General features: G+C 41.8%; 1 protein-coding gene across 1 annotated transcript; it reads left to right on the top strand.

The window, feature by feature from the left end:
• Positions 1–7,349: 7,349 nt before the first annotated feature.
• On the top strand, positions 7,350–8,844 carry LOC311117018 (complement C1q-like protein 2; the record flags this gene model as incomplete). The annotated part of the gene is made up of 2 exons (XM_084192019.1): positions 7,350–7,940; positions 8,665–8,844. 2 exons carry the CDS (start codon positions 7,350–7,352, stop codon positions 8,842–8,844), a joined length of 771 nt encoding a protein of 256 aa, XP_084048145.1.
• Between the last annotated feature and the right edge of the window lie 7,330 nt (positions 8,845–16,174).

The following is a 16,174-nucleotide window of genomic DNA, read 5'->3' as shown; positions in this document are numbered from 1 at the left end:
GATCTGACATTGTGCCAGCAGCCAGCATCAGCTCACGTCCTCCACGTGTTAGTCTATCAACAATGGGACTCTGATAGTGTTAGGTTGAATCACTCTTTTCGTGTCTGAGATAGAGAAATTATGTTTTCACATGCAATAGTGGGAAAAGCAGGACATCAATTATGTGGGCAATGTAATCTTGATATGGGATGTCCATCACCTTATTTGTGTGGGTTTATTCCTCTTAGAAAAACCTACCAATATCACAGAAATACAAACATTTAAACTGGCTACGGATTCACACATAATTTTGGTATCTTTGGTATCCAATGGACTGATAGTGTGGGAGTGCTGGTTTAACATCTACTGTAGTTACAATGAATAAATAACAGGCATAAGCAAACTTTGTCTCATTGGATTTTATAAGAAGTATTATAAGCACAAGATGCTTGAGTTTATTAATTTTTTCTAAGTATGCTATGCTCCACTGCATCCTTTTTTTCTGGCAAAATAGCCTATGTGAGAAAGAGAAAATTAGTGACATCCCTTACCACAAACATAGTTTACTGTTGAAAAGGTGCACATATATCAACCTCAGAATTACATTGACTAAAATAGATTAATTTGGATTGTTGTGGCAAAAAGGTGAGCTGGATAAAATCATGTAGTACCTAAAAAAAGCCTTAAAATGTCCAGGGGAAGAGTCAACAAACGTAGAAGTCCCAGGGGTGGACATGTGATCCCAACAGAGTCCGATTCACCATAATCTGAACACAATTCAGGAGAGTCTTAATCAATTGTTAACTAAATGTAAACCATGTGCTAGAGAAAAAAAACATTAATTGAAGTCTGAACCCTGTTAGGATATAGAGTAGTCAATGGTGGACATTATTTTGCTCACCAGCCCAATCAGGCTTGTTACAAGAGTAGAGAGGATATTTACTATCCAAAAGGTCACTTACCTTCCGGCACACACATCGGTGAGAGAGGTCTGAGAATGTGAGCCAGGGCAGTGTCTGATATTCCAGGCCCAGCTTTGGTAGTTGTACCTGGATAACCTGAATATTTGAAATCCTTGGCCCTTTGGAAACCCTGTGGTGGAGGTGAATGGAAGACATTCTGGGCCCTTTGGCAACCCTGTGGTGGAGGTGAATCAAACCAATTCTGGGCCCTTTGGCAACCCTGTGGCGGAGGGAAATAATCCGATAGGCAGGGAGGAGGTGGAGTAGTTTTGGTCTGTGTTTGTCTTTTTTTATGTTGCTTCAGCAGACCCTTCAGCTCAAACATGACATGCTTCATAATTGGAGAGATGGGCAGCTCAGCCACGATGGGCTTCACTGGTGGAGAGATGGGAAGCTCAAACATGACGGGCTTCACTAGTGGAGAGATGGGCAGCTCAGCTACAATGGGCTTCACTGGTGGAGAGATGGGAAGCTCAACCATTATGGGCTTCACTGGTGGAGAGATGGGAAGCTCACCCATGATTGGCTTCACTGGTGGAGAGATGGGAAGCTCAACCACGATGGGCTTCACTGGTGGAGAGATGGGAAGCTCAACCATGATGGGCTTCACTGGTGGAGAGATGGGCAGCTCAGCCACGATGGGCTTCACTGGTGGAGAGATGGGCAGCTCAACCACAATGGGCTTCACTGGTGGAGAGATGGGAAGCTCAACCATGATGGGCTTCACTGGTGGAGAGATGGGCAGCTCAGCCACGATGGGCTTCACTGGTGGAGAGATGGGAAGCTCAACCAAGATGGGCTTCACTGGTGGAGAGATGGGAAGCTCAACCATGATGGGCTTCACTGGTGGAGAGATGGGCAGCTCAGCCACGATGGGCTTCACTGGTGGAGAGATGGGAAGCTCAACCATGATGGGCTTCACTGGTGGAGAGATGGGCAGCTCAGCCACGATGGGCTTCACTGGTGGAGAGATGGGCAGCTCAACCACAATGGGCTTCACTGGTGGAGAGATGGGAAGCTCAACCATGACAGGCTTCACTGGTGGAGAGATGGGCAGCTCAGCCACGATGGGCTTCACTGGTGGAGAGATGGGAAGCTCAAATATGACAGGCTTCACTAGTGGAGAGATGGGCAGCTCAGCCACGATGGGCTTCACTGGTGGAGAGATGGGAAGCTCAACCATGATGGGCTTCACTGGTGGAGAGATGGGAAGCTCAACCATGATGGGCTTCACTGGTGGAGAGATGGGCAGCTCAGCCACGATGGGCTTCACTGGTCGAGAGATGGGAAGCTCAACCATGATGGGCTTCACTGGTGGAGAGATGGGCAGCTCAGCCACGATGGGCTTCACTGGTGGAGAGATGGGCAGCTCAGCCACGATGGGCTTCACTGGTGGAGAGATGGGCAGCTCAACCACAATGGGCTTCACTGGTGGAGAGATGGGAAGCTCAACCATGATGGGCTTCACTGGTGGAGAGATGGGCAGCTCAGCCACGATGGGCTTCACTGGTGGAGAGATGGGCAGCTCAGCCACGATGGGCTTCACTGGTGGAGAGATGGGCTATAGATAGTGGTATAGAAAGAGAAGTTTAGTCCAGAAACAACATATAATCAATTACAATGTAATAGACGCATGGCCTAAAACATATCTGTTTGCTTACTTATGAATATGCAAACCATAATAATCATCCCCTCCCTCATCATTCATTCTAACTCTGCTGTCTCATCCAACGAATAAACATACCTGTGCCCTACTCTGTGAGAACAACAGGGTAACACAATACCACATGAAGAACTTAGATTGGTACTCCTGACACTTCTGCCATGCAATCTCAATCATCTCCTCCCCAACGCTACAGGAGAGGAAACACACCAGGTTGTTTAGAATGTGTGGAAAGAGGCTTCATACCGTGGATACGAAACAGTCTTTATATTTCAGATCTGAACTCAATCTAGGTACTCTGGGTAATCCAGGTAATCTGAAACTCCATTACATTGGTCCAACATCTCAATCAACTTCACTGTAAAGGCAGTGTAATCATAGCACTCCAAATCCCAAAATGAATGTATCTGGTGGATTGTGTAGCTGTGCAGATGTCAATGCTGTGTTAACGAACAAAGTGCTTACTTTGCAAGAGGCCAAGGGGATGCTGCGAGGAATCCAGGCTGGTCCTGTGGGCTCTGCTGAGGGAGATCAGAGGAAGTAGGGAGGGGGAGATGGGCAGGAGCATCGACAATCTGAGAAGAACCAGCCTCTATTTCCCATTTGGCCCCTTGACCAGGTTGATCCTGGTCATACTTGTACGCATACTCATAGTTGTACTCGTTGTTGTTTAGGGTCCACCTCTCTGTAAAAAGAATGAGAGCAGAAGCTTGATCCTCTCATTTCCATAAAGGAATGGTAATACAATGATTAAACCAAGACCCAACAGAGGTGTGAAATGCTTACCCCAATGGCCATGTTCTTCATTCCAGTGGAAATATCCATAATCATCGGCCACGTAAAACCCGTCTGCATCAGCCTTAACAACATAATCAACATGGAGACAGTCAGGTGAGAACAACTTTAAAGAGCAAAACCTGTTATCAAAGCAAAAAAGCTGGAAGGTACAGTATAAATTGAATCCCTTTTAATGTTCTCAGAATGTATTGGAGAAAACATTATACCGAGACCTTTTAAAGCTAGAATCCTTAATTGAAACAATAACAAAGTGGGCACCCCACCTCTCTTTTGGTAAAAAACTAAGGGATGGGCCTGGAGAAATATAACCACTCTCAAATTCAGACAGAGCTGGCCATCCATGATATCAAAATTACAGTTTTAACCATGTTTTAAGGTTATACAGTGTTGTTTTCATTACATTTACATTGTTTACACACATTGGAGTAAAACAAGCTTCTATTTTGGGTTCTGATGGGGTACATATGACAGTTGAATTAAGATCATGAGGCATTTATAATTATATTCTTCAAGAATCAAATGGGTATATATCATTAACCTCTTAAGGATCGTACACTTTCTTTTGCCTAAAATGACATACCCAAATCTAAATGCCTGTAGCTCAGGACCTGAAGCAAGGATATGCATATTCTTGATACCATTTTAAAGGAAACACTTTGAAGTTTGTGAAAATGTGAAATGAATGTAGGAGAATATAACACATTAGATCTGGTAAAAGATAATACAAACAAAAAAACATGTGTTTTCTATATATTTTTTTGTTCCATCATCTTTGAAATGCAAGAGAAAGGCCACAATATAATAATGCTGTTTAGGAACAATTTAGATTAATCAGAGCAAGATTACTGAATGTAACGCACATTATTTACCTTCAGAGAGGTGAATGTATCAAACCAGTTGCCGTAGAGGTTAATTAATAAGTCCAACAATGGATGTAGCAACTAAGGGTTCTAGTTTTAAGGAACCAAACAGCTAACGTTGGGAATATCTTGAAAAACTCCTGATCCCAAACGGGGACCAAACTGGAACGTTTCCAGTCCTAGACCTATGTCCCTGGAATCTTCTGACTGTAACATCATACTACTGACATTCCATGGACCAAAAGAAAACGTATTGAATGTTGCCAGAACTTCCTGGAGAAATACGTTACATAAAGAACATTATAAACTGGGTGGTTTGAGCCCTGAATGCTGATTGGCTGACAGCCGTGGTATATCAGACCGTATACCATGGGTATGACAAAACACGTATTTTTTCTACTCTAATTACGTTGGTAACCAGTTTATAATAGCAATAAGGCACCTCTGGGGTTTGTGATATATGGCCAATATACCATGGCTGAGGGCTGTGTCCAGGCACTCCACGTTGCGTTGTGCTTTTGCGTCGTGCATAAGAACAGCCCTTAGCCTTGGTATATTGGCCATATACAAGACCCCCTCTGGCCTTATTGCTTAAGTAACCCACTGGGCACAGACATAATTTCAACATCTAGTTTGGAATTCAGTTTGGTTGAGTTGTCAACTAAGGTGAATTCAACTTGAAATCAACAACAACAAAAATCACTGGGTACTTGCTAACTCTGGTCAATGGTGATAGTGTGGAGAAACTCACACTACCGCCCTGAACCAGAGCTAAATATGCTACTCGCTACCGCCCTGCTCCAGAGTGAGGTGTTTGATTACTCACATTATATGGATCCATAGTTGCTGGATCCATGGTTAGCCAATCTTCAACACAGACGCACCATCCAACATCTCCGGTAAAATTTACGGTAAGGTCTCCAACATCCGGAACAACAGACCGTAATGGTTTCAAAGAGTGATCCAAGTAGTAGTCTCCAGAAACAATTCGTTGCTACTAATAAACGAAAATCGATTGCTCAGGGTTATTTATAGGCTAGATAACGTCACAATACTAATCGTCAGATTGGAACTCACAGAGATTCTGTAGCTCATTCTGTAAATGTTTTAACTCTACTTTGAGTCATAATGTAAGTAATTACACTGCACGCGACCACTATTGACATGGGACGGGTTGTTCATTTGAGTCAAATATTTGGCCACTTCCTTGTGTTTGTTTATAATTGAAAATCAATAAACAATTTATCGTAAAGTTTTGGTCACTCACATTTGTCTCGATTGATTGTTTCTAAATATTTCCCGCAAATGTTCCACTAGTAGCCTAGGCCTAGCCAACAAGACAAAATAGGTTTCAAGGGAACACACAGCAACACATTAAATTACTATTCTGTTCTATTTATGGGAACACCTATAGGGAACACGCATAGGGAACGTGCATAGGAAATGTTTAGTCTGTCTGCATTACCAGTGTCTATTGGTAGCTTATAATGACAGACTCAATCACAAGGGATGACCGCGAATAAATGTTAGCTTTGCTGTTAGCTGATTTCTTAGCTGCTGAGACAGGGTGGTAGATGTTAAACCCCAGCTCTAGAACATGAGGCTGGGCTCCCTGCCTGTGCCATTAAACCCCTACAACTCATCCAGAATGCCGCAGCCCGTCTGGTGTTCAACCTTCCCAAGTTCTTTCACGTCGCCCCGCTCCTCCGCACACTCCACTGGTTTCCAGTTGAAGCCCGCATCTGTTACAAGACCATGGTGCTTGCCTATGGAGCTGTGAGGGGATCGGCACCTCTGTACCTTCAGGCTCTGATCAGTCCCTACACCCATACGAGGGCATTGCGTTCATCCACCTCTGGCCTGCTGGCTCCCCTTCCTCTGCGGAAGCACAGTTCAAAACTGTTCGCTGCTCTGGCACCCCAATGGTGGAACAAGCTCCCTCACGACGCCAGGACAGCGGAGTCACTCACCACCTTCCGGAGACATTTGAAACCCCACCTCTTTAAGGAATACCTGGGATAGGATAAAGTAATCCTTCTACCCCCCCCCCCCCCCCTAAAATATAAAAAAAAAAAAAAAAAAAATATATATATATTGTAAAGTGGTTATCACACTGGCTATAGGGTGAATGCACCAATTTGTAAGTCGCTCTGGATAAGAGCGTCTGCTAAATGACGTAAATGTAAATGTAAATAAGGATTAACAGATTTGTTTCAGTCATGAAACCGTCACTTTCTTAGAGATTGAAGACAGAATACAAGAATGTGTGAATGTAAATGTAGGTTGACTTGGATGGTTTGGGGTATGCCATTTGTTACAAAGGGGAGGTGACGAACTAATATTTAATGAAACAAATATTAGATAGGCCTACAGCAAAATTACTAAATTGTTATGTTGCTTTTAAAGCGCATTGATACATAGGCTAAATGTTTTGATGCATGTGGATTTCCAGTTGGGCGCCAGCGTCCTAATGATTGGGAGTGGTGCTGAAAGGACAGCTACTGCACCATACACAGAGCCTTTCGTTTCAGCAAAATAATGGCTATTCTGTTCTATTTAATTATATGGGGACACGTTCTGTACAACCACATGGTGTGCATGTTTCAAAATATAAATGGATCAAAAGTGTTTAATGCTTTCTAATTCCATATGCTCCTTGTTGTAATATGAGGATTTGTAATTCATACATAAAGATTGCCCGATTATTGTTTCGATCTTAATCCAAATTGCAAAAGGCTTTACTCCGCATGTGTTACGTCAGCGACCCCCGTAGGACTGGAATAGAATGGGAGCGCTCCAACTCAGCGCTGAGAACCAGCGCGCGCCCATTCATGCCAAGATGTGTACCTTTCGTCTGTCTGCTCTGTGAGGCAGTTATGATACTGGCACGACTGCCTAAGGGTTATGGACAAAACAAAATAGAATCGTTTCATTGAGGAAGAAAATATATTTTGTGTCTGTTTTTTTCCTTCTAATTACGCACGCAAACCTTCCACTATTACTCCTCCAAGCTCAGCTGACTTTCTATCGCTTGCTTCTCGGATAGTCCAGAGGAAGCGACTTGTGGCCGCTGTGGTTGGCATCGTCATGGTGTTGGCCCTTATCATAGCAATACCACTGCTTGTGCAAAGTACCAAGACTTCGGCTCACTATGAGATGATGGGCACCTGTCGAATGATCTGTGATCCATACAGTTCAAAACCCGCCAGCGCCACGGCCATGGAGCTCATGCAGGACCTGAATGCTATTCCGCCGCCGCCAATGGCGCAAGGCTCCAAAGGTGAAATGGGGCGACCTGGGAAACCGGGACCAAGAGGTCCACCGGGAGAACCAGGACCTCCAGGCCCAAGAGGACCACCTGGAGACAGGGGAGATTCCGGGAAAGCTGGTTACCCCGCGGTAACGTCAGGGACTGCAAAGACCAAAACGGACATGGACGAGGTTAACACGGCACTCAGTGACTCTAAGGTTGCGTTCTATGTCGGGTTGAAGAACCCACACGAAGGATATGAGGTGCTTAAATTCGACGATGTTGTCACAAACTTGGGAAATCAATACGACCCAACCAATGGCAAGTTCACTTGCCAAGTGTCCGGAATTTATTTTTTCACATACCATGTGTTAATGCGAGGCGGCGACGGGACAAGCATGTGGGCAGACTTGTGCAAAAACGGACAGGTAAACATGATTTCATCCAATTAGCATATACGAAAATATTGTTTTCTCATTCAAGAATTTATTTGAAAACAATTTATGTCTTAAAAATACTATAAATGCATGCAAAAACCCAAAGGGTATGGAGAAAAACGTATACTTTACGCACTAATTTAACGCACTCACTTTATATATATTTTGGCTAGTGCACTTTTCGGCTTTATAGTAGGACATTAAGGCCCCTTAGCATCTGCTTAGCCATGGTGAACTCAGTTAAATCGGGCAGGCTATACATGAGATTACCACAGTAAAGCTCCCGTGTAGCTCAGTTGGTAGAGCATGGCGCTTGCAACGCCAGGGTTGTGGGTTCGATTCCCACGGGTGGCCAGGATAAAATAAAATAAAATCTGTGCACTCACTAACTGTAAGTCGCTCTGGATAAGAGCGTCTGCTAAATGACTTAAATGTAAAGAAAGGCTTAAACTTTTAGCTGATTAAGCCCTTGTTCCCCCTACTGTGATGTCCAAAGTGACATAATAAAACCTATTCTACGAAGTTGTAGTGGAGGAATTTGTCTGACCATAACTGACGAAATGTCCAAAGTGGTGTCCCAAGTGACATAATATGACCCAATCGACAAAGTGGTAGTGGAGGGATTTGTCTGACCATAAGTGACGAAATCAAATAACCAGAAAATATAAAGTTAATGAGGAAAATACTTATTTTGTGTATCCATTCCATTACACAGGTTCGGGCAAGTGCTATTGCACAGGATGCAGACCAGAACTACGATTACGCAAGTAACAGCGTGGTTCTACACCTGGACTCTGGAGACGAGATTTATGTCAAACTGGACGGTGGCAAAGCACACGGAGGCAACAACAACAAGTACAGCACCTTCTCTGGATTCATTTTGTATCCAGATTAAATAGCCTGACAAGTTTTAGGCTATCCATGACTCTACCTCCAATTGAGGTCCAAACAGAACTTCATCGTTTATTTCGCTCTCTCATTTCCTTTGGAGAGCAGGGTGCTTTTAATGGTCTTCTAACTACTAATAATATATAGGATAAATAGGCTATATAGCAGTTGAGGTCGTTTGATTGAATGTGGCAAGATGACTTTATGCAGCAGTTTGTTTTACTCAATAGTAACACCTTATGTGGAGAAGTAGCCTATATGTAGCTAAGATCAAATGCACAGAGATAGAATCAAACATACAAAACCAGTCTTCGGTATATTCAGAGTCCAGAGTTGTGTTTTATTTTACAGCATTAGGCCAATAGTGCATTATATTTTGTCCTCATGTACCAATAAATATTATTTTACAGTATGTCTCATTGAATGTTTTTTCAAATATTACATTACATTTTAGTAATTGAGCAGAGGCTCTTATCCAGAGCAACTTACAGTAGTGTGTGCATATATTTTCGAGCTTTTTCGTACTGGTCCCCCGTGGTAAACGAACCCATAACCCTGGCGTTGCAAGCACCATGTACTACCATCTGAGCAACACTGGACCACAGCATGGCTGAGTCTTATGGACCAACGCTGCAGGTTAGAATGACAACCTGCCAACCAACACTAGCGCTAGCGAAAATACTCCTCAGTTATAAATTCTATCATCAGAGTCAAGACTGAAATGTGTGATTTTCCTTCACACATTTAATGTTTTCCTTAAGGCTTTACTTCAACATCTTATGGTGATGATCCTTATTTGCTCAATCTCCACAAGGTTAGTGCCTATTTGACAAAGGAGGTGATAATAATCTGCCCGTTCTACTACCTGAGGCCACAGGTTTGTTTAGATTTCGTTTAGTTAGGGTTGAGGTTAGGAATGTGGTTAAGGTTTAAGGTTGGGGTAAAGGTAATGACTATTGGTTCTCATAAAATAACCCACAGAGGCCCACATGTAAAAATACTACAGTTTACTCTAGAATACTACAGTACTTACTATATAATTATATAGTAAACTGTAGTATAGTGTAGAAAACTATAGTACACACTGCAGTATCCCTCAATCATGTGTACTACTTACTATAGAATGTTGTAGTATACTGTAGAATATTATAGTAAATACTACAGTATTATCCGCAAAGACAACACTGTAGTAAATACTACAGTAATGTCAGAAAGAAAACTACAGTCTGCAAAAACACTACACTTTTTAAACTATAGTAAATACTACAGTATTTAATTTGCATAAACACTGCCCATTCCCCTTACCCATATCGCAATTTGTGCCACCCAGACGTGAGGAACCTACATGGTAAGTCTAGACCATATATTGTATTCCCTACAGGTTATAGGAAACTATCCATTCAGACCCCAGTCCTACCTACAGGTTATGGAAAATGTGCTATTTTAGTATTTCTCCAGTAGGTAGAAAGCCTCCACTTCTATGTCAAAGATAATAAAACAAAACACTATAGTAAATGCTAGAGTAATGTCCGAAAAATCACTACAGTAAGTACTACAGTATAGTACAATCCACAAAAACACTATAGTAAATATTGCAGTATACTCCAATCTGCTAAAACTCTACATTAGTTACTGTAGTATATACTACAGTTTTATTTTACTACAGTATTTATACTATAGTTAACTGTAAATAGTACAGTATACTACAGTATACCACAGTAAATATTACAGTAAAGGCTACAGTAAATACTACAGTATTCACCTCATTGTTTTTACATACTTTAGCAAATTCTATATATTTTAGATTTTTGTGAATACTACATTAAAGTATGCAAAAACACTATAGTGACTATACTATAGAATTTATACCATAGCATCCTATAGTATTTTTTTATGTGGGGGAATAGAGGCTTTTTCCATACATACATTCAAGCATTACAAACCCATAGGTCACATATGCCTGTTTGTCTCTGGTTGGAAATGGTGGGTGTGAACATAGCCGCTGGAAGTAGGGGTGCTGAGGATGCTGCAACACCCCCTTCTTTTTCACAAAAGAAGTACACTGGGCCTTTAATAGTGCTGTATTAGCGGACCAATATAGCCTGTGAGGGAGTTACAGTACAATATACATTATACAATATACATGAGATTGGGACAAGGGTTTTGCTGGTGCAGTGAAAACTTGTACATCCAGTAATGTAATAATAAAACAAGCAAATGGACTTCAGCTAAAGCTTTTAACTTCTCAGATATACAATATGTTGTCATCTGTAGAAACTGAATAAGATTGCTGTAATCATTAGACCTCTAATGAGGGGCATATTACTATTAGGTGACTGCTGTGGTCCATCTACAGTGCATTCGGAAAGTATTCAGACCCCTTGACGTTTTCCACATTTTGTTACGTTACAGCATTATTCTAAAATGGATTACATTTATTTTTTCCTCATCAATCTACACACAATACTCCATAATGACGAAGCGAAAAAAGGTTTTTAGAATTAAATAAATAAATAAAAACAGAAATACCATATTTACATAAGTATTCAGACCCTTTACTATGATACTTGAAATTGAGCTCAGGTGCAACCTGTTTCCAGTGATCATCCTTGAGATGTTTCTACAACTTGATTGGAGTCCACCTGTGGTAAATTCAATTGATTGGACATGATTTGGAAAGGCACGTACCTGTCTATATATAAGGTCCCACAGTTGACAGTGCATGGGCCTTGTTCAGGGAGGTGACCAAGAACCTGATGGTCACTCCAGAGTTCCTCTGTGGAGATGGGAGAACTTTCCAGAAGGACAACCATGTCTGCAGCACGCCACCAATCAGACCTTTATGGTAGATTGGCCAGACAGAACCACTCTTCAGTAAAAGGCACTTGAAGTTTGCCAAAAGGCACCTAAAGGACTCCCAGACCATGAGAAACAAGATTCTCTGGTCTGATGAAACCAAGATTGAACTGAAGTATGGTGGTTGCCGCATCATGCTGCAGGGAAGTTTTTCAGCGGCAGGGACTGGGAGACTAGTCAGGATCGAGGGAAAGATGAACGGAGCAGAGAGTACAGAGAGATCCTTGACGATAACCTGCTCCAGAGCACTCAGGACCTCAGACTGGGGCGAAGGTTCACCTTCCAACAGGACAACTACCCTAAGCAAAATTTGCAAAAATGTCTAAAAACCTATTTTTGCTTTGTCATTATGGGGTATTGTGTGTAGATTGATAAGGGGGAAAACAATTTAATCTGTTTTAGAATAAGGCTATAACGTAACAAAATGTAGAAAAAGTTAATGGGTCTGAATACTTTCAGAATGCACTGTATATTCCCAGATGCTGTTGCAATGCTGTCCTCGTATTCCCTTTCTACAACGGGCTGTCATTGGCTAAAGAGCATGATAGATGGATGTGGTGTTTAAGTTGTAGGAAAGAGAGAGAGAGAGAGAGCGAGAGAGAGAGAGAGAGAGAGAGAGAGAGAGAGAGAGAGAGTTCATTGTGACGTATCATCAAATCAAACCAAGTTTATTGGTCGCGTACACAGTTTAGCAGATGTTATATAGTAGTATGCGCTCCAGCAGGTATATCTCACTGGTCATCCCCAAAGCCAACACCTCCTTTGGCCGCCATTCCTTCCAGTTCTCTGCTGCCAATGACTGGAACGAATTGCAAAAATCTCTGAAGCTGGAGACTCTTATCTCCCTCACTAACTTTAAGCATCAGTTGTCAGAGCACCTTACCGATCACTGCACCTGTACACAGCCCATCTGAAATTAGCCCACCCAACTACCTCATCCCCATATTGTTATTTATTTTGCTCATTTGCACCCCAGTATCTCTATTTGCACATCATCTCTTGCACATCTATTATTCCGTGTGTTAATACTAATTGTAATTATTTTGCACTATAGCCTATTTATTGCCTTACCTCCATAACTTGCTACATTTGCACACACTCTATATATATTTTCTGTTGTATTTTTGACTTTATGTTTTGTTTTACCCCATATGTAACTCTGTGTTGTTGTTTTTATCGCACTGCTTTGCTTTATCTTGGCCAGGTCGCAGTTGTAACTGAGAACTTGTTCTCAACTGGCTTACCTGATTAAATTAAGGATAATTTTTATATATATATATAGTGGGTGCCGCAAAATGCTTGTGTTAGTAGCTCCTAACAGTGCAGTAAAACGTCAAACAAGTACACAAATAATCAAAAAACTTCAAACAAGAAATCAATAAATGTCAGAAAACCCAAATAATGCTGAATCAGTCATCCAAATGCAATCTATCATGGGAGGTGAGTGATGGTGGATGTGTGTAGACCTGGGTCATGTTCAGTAGGGCACACCATAGCAAAACAAAAAGGATCATTTCTTATTGGTCAAGTTCAGATAGTACCTCCCTGTCACAAAATGTTTAAAAACATTTTCTTCCAACTGAACATACCCCTGGATAGGAATTGACTGGAAAGTCATGAAGAGTCCTTAGAAGAACCATGTCTAGCCAACAACATACTTAGTTCCTGAGAGGATGACTGTGTTGTGTCTCTAAGTGATGATTTCACCAGCTTTTCACCTGGAGGCAGGCAGATTAAACAGCTGTCTATCAATTAAACAGCAATCATGTAAAACAAATATTAGCCAGTCTGGTTCAACATGGCTCTGGCTAAGTTGTTGATTTATTTCACTGTGTTCAAGATGACTGAATTCATACCCTACTATTATCCCCAAAATAACCACCCTGCTAAAAGCCATTCTGGCATGGTTTCATCAAATACACTCAATGGTCAATATGGACAACTCTTGTCCATTTCCTTTTTACATGTAGACTATAATGTATGCGTCTTTCATGTATCCTACTCATTACCAATGGTGTCAAAGTTCTACCAACACATATTACACACAGAACATCCCCTGGAGAGTGTTGTGCTGTGTGTGGTGCTGATACCTCTCATCACCCCGCCTCATCACTTAAGGGAGGAAGTGGAGCTGCCTGCATCGACTCACCCAAAGACATCACCATGCACATTTCAAGATTCAATCTAATCTAATAGGTACGTAGTATTTACATTTTTAGTCATTTAGCTCTTATCCAGAGCGACTTACAGTTAGTGAGTGCATACATTTTTCATACTGGCCCCCCCGTGGGGATCGAAGCCACAACCCTGGCGTTGCAAGCACCATGATCTACCAACTGAGCTACAGGATGTTGTATGTAGCTATACAGACCCCATCTGGGAGAGCTGTGGGTTAGACATTCCTATGTAAACGTCCTGCTGTAATGTCATGGATAGAGATACACTGAGAGCCTGACAGTTTGCAGAGACACTCATAAGTATGGTGGAAGCCAGGGGGCAGGCAGCTAACAAGGTGACAAAGAAGTGCTAATGACACAAGTGACCACAGGGAGTTCTATTTCGGAACTCTTCCAAAAGTCCTGTTGTTGATGCATAAGTTGCCACAGGGAGGTTTCCTCATTTTGCATATCAACATGGTTTTCAAGAGGAAAAACACAAACGGCCAGACATACAGATTTGAGATCAGTGATACTGAGCTGTCTGCCTTCTGTTGTTACATCATAAACAGTTAGAGGCATGACATTGGGGGAAAAACAACAGTCTGGAGAGAAATTGAGGTTCGGGTGGTGTTTGATGATAATGTGGAAGACCTCCAGACCAAAAGAGTTTGATGTCAGTAAACATTCATGTAAAAGATCAATTACTTAAGCATGGTAAGTGTGCTAAACTGGGTAAAGAACCTAGGTCAAAGGTTGAAATGACGTGGAAACAACGTTGATTCAACCAGTGTGTGCCCAGTGGGAATTGACTTGGCCAGAACCCTACACCTTGATATCGCAGGGGAAATGCAGCTGAAAAGGCCACCTATGCTGTAAACACTCATATACATTCCCTCTATAAAACCTTATGATGACCTTGTCTCAACTGCAGTCGCACACTAACAACAAAACATTAGGGAGAAATGTTCTCCTTCACTCCAATGGAGACATCAACAATAGCATGTAGGTGTCACTTGCTACAAGATGGAGAGCCAGAATGAGCCCTTCTGGATGAGGGTGAAAGATTGGAGGGTGACAGGCAGTCTGGTAAAGCTCCTTGATAGATGAAAGGACGAGTCTGGCTCTTTGCTCTGATGTGATGTAGTCTGACAGGCTTGAGTTGCAGGCAATGTTGTCCTGTCCCAGGAATGATCGCTTCTGCCCCTAGCCCACTGCACTGCCTCGTGAGTGAGACAGTCTGAATGTGACTCTGGTCTTCTCCTGCTCTGAAAATTGAGAAATGCATTTTGAATCATGTAAATACAGTACTAGATATCACATACATACACACAATACAGCAAAATACTTAAAGGAAATACCACTCAAAAACTATTGGTATTTGTTTGATTTGTCCACTGTTGATACAATCCCAACATGTTTTGCATGTCAGCAGTCAAGATTTCAAGATATTGTACTTTCAAAATACAGAAAGTGTCACAGTATGATGATCCTGTTGATGATGATCCTGTTGATGATGATACTGTGACACTCTATGTATTTTGAACGTTCTATATCTGGAAAACTTGATTTCTGACAGTGCACTAATGAAACAAATACCAAAAGATAGTTTTTGAGTGGCATTTTCCTTCTGTTCTGTTTGGGAGAAGAAGGAGGCTCTGCTCAAGGCCATTTGGGTTTTCAACTTTATGCCTTTTCTCCAATCTCTTATGGGCTGAGCTACTAAGAGGAGAGTTCCATTTCCCATTCATCAGTCTGACATATTATTTTCAGAGAAGTGACAGTGTCAGTTACACTAAACGCCTCTCCGTTTGAGTCACAGTGTAGTAGGACGGCAGGGTGTCATCCAGGCGGGTCACATGAGGTGCCTGTGGAAATTATAGACGTACCTGTGACATATGGTGTTGGCTTATTAAAAGCTGATCATTATACCTTCTACAGAATATCTCATATTAAACTATGCTGCACGAATGCAAGGGTTGATTCTATTCAAGAGAGACACAGACACACCGAGGCAGAGAATATTTATCCAATTTACACCTTTTCATTTAGGAGAAAACAAACGCATCACCTACACCAAGATCACGTTTGGGTTTATTTCTGATGGATTCAAATAAAGCTTGTTTTGTTTAATCTCTGGGTGGAAATCATTCAGATTCACAGTCACATATCTCTCCAATAAATGATACAAATGCAAGACATCAGTTTGTCTCTCCTTCTGACTTATATTTCCTTTTCAAAGTCAATGGAAGGAAATTTAGATCGAAAAATAAAGTACAGCCAATCACTGGGGAGCTTAGTGTCTGTCTTCGTCTCTTATTTTAG

Source organism: Coregonus lavaretus, assembly GCF_964263955.1.
Source record: "Coregonus lavaretus genome assembly, contig: HAP1_SCAFFOLD_941, whole genome shotgun sequence".
NCBI lineage: Eukaryota > Metazoa > Chordata > Actinopteri > Salmoniformes > Salmonidae > Coregonus > Coregonus lavaretus.
Note: the sequence above shows the minus strand (reverse complement) of the source record. Positions and strands in the feature narration are given on the sequence as shown.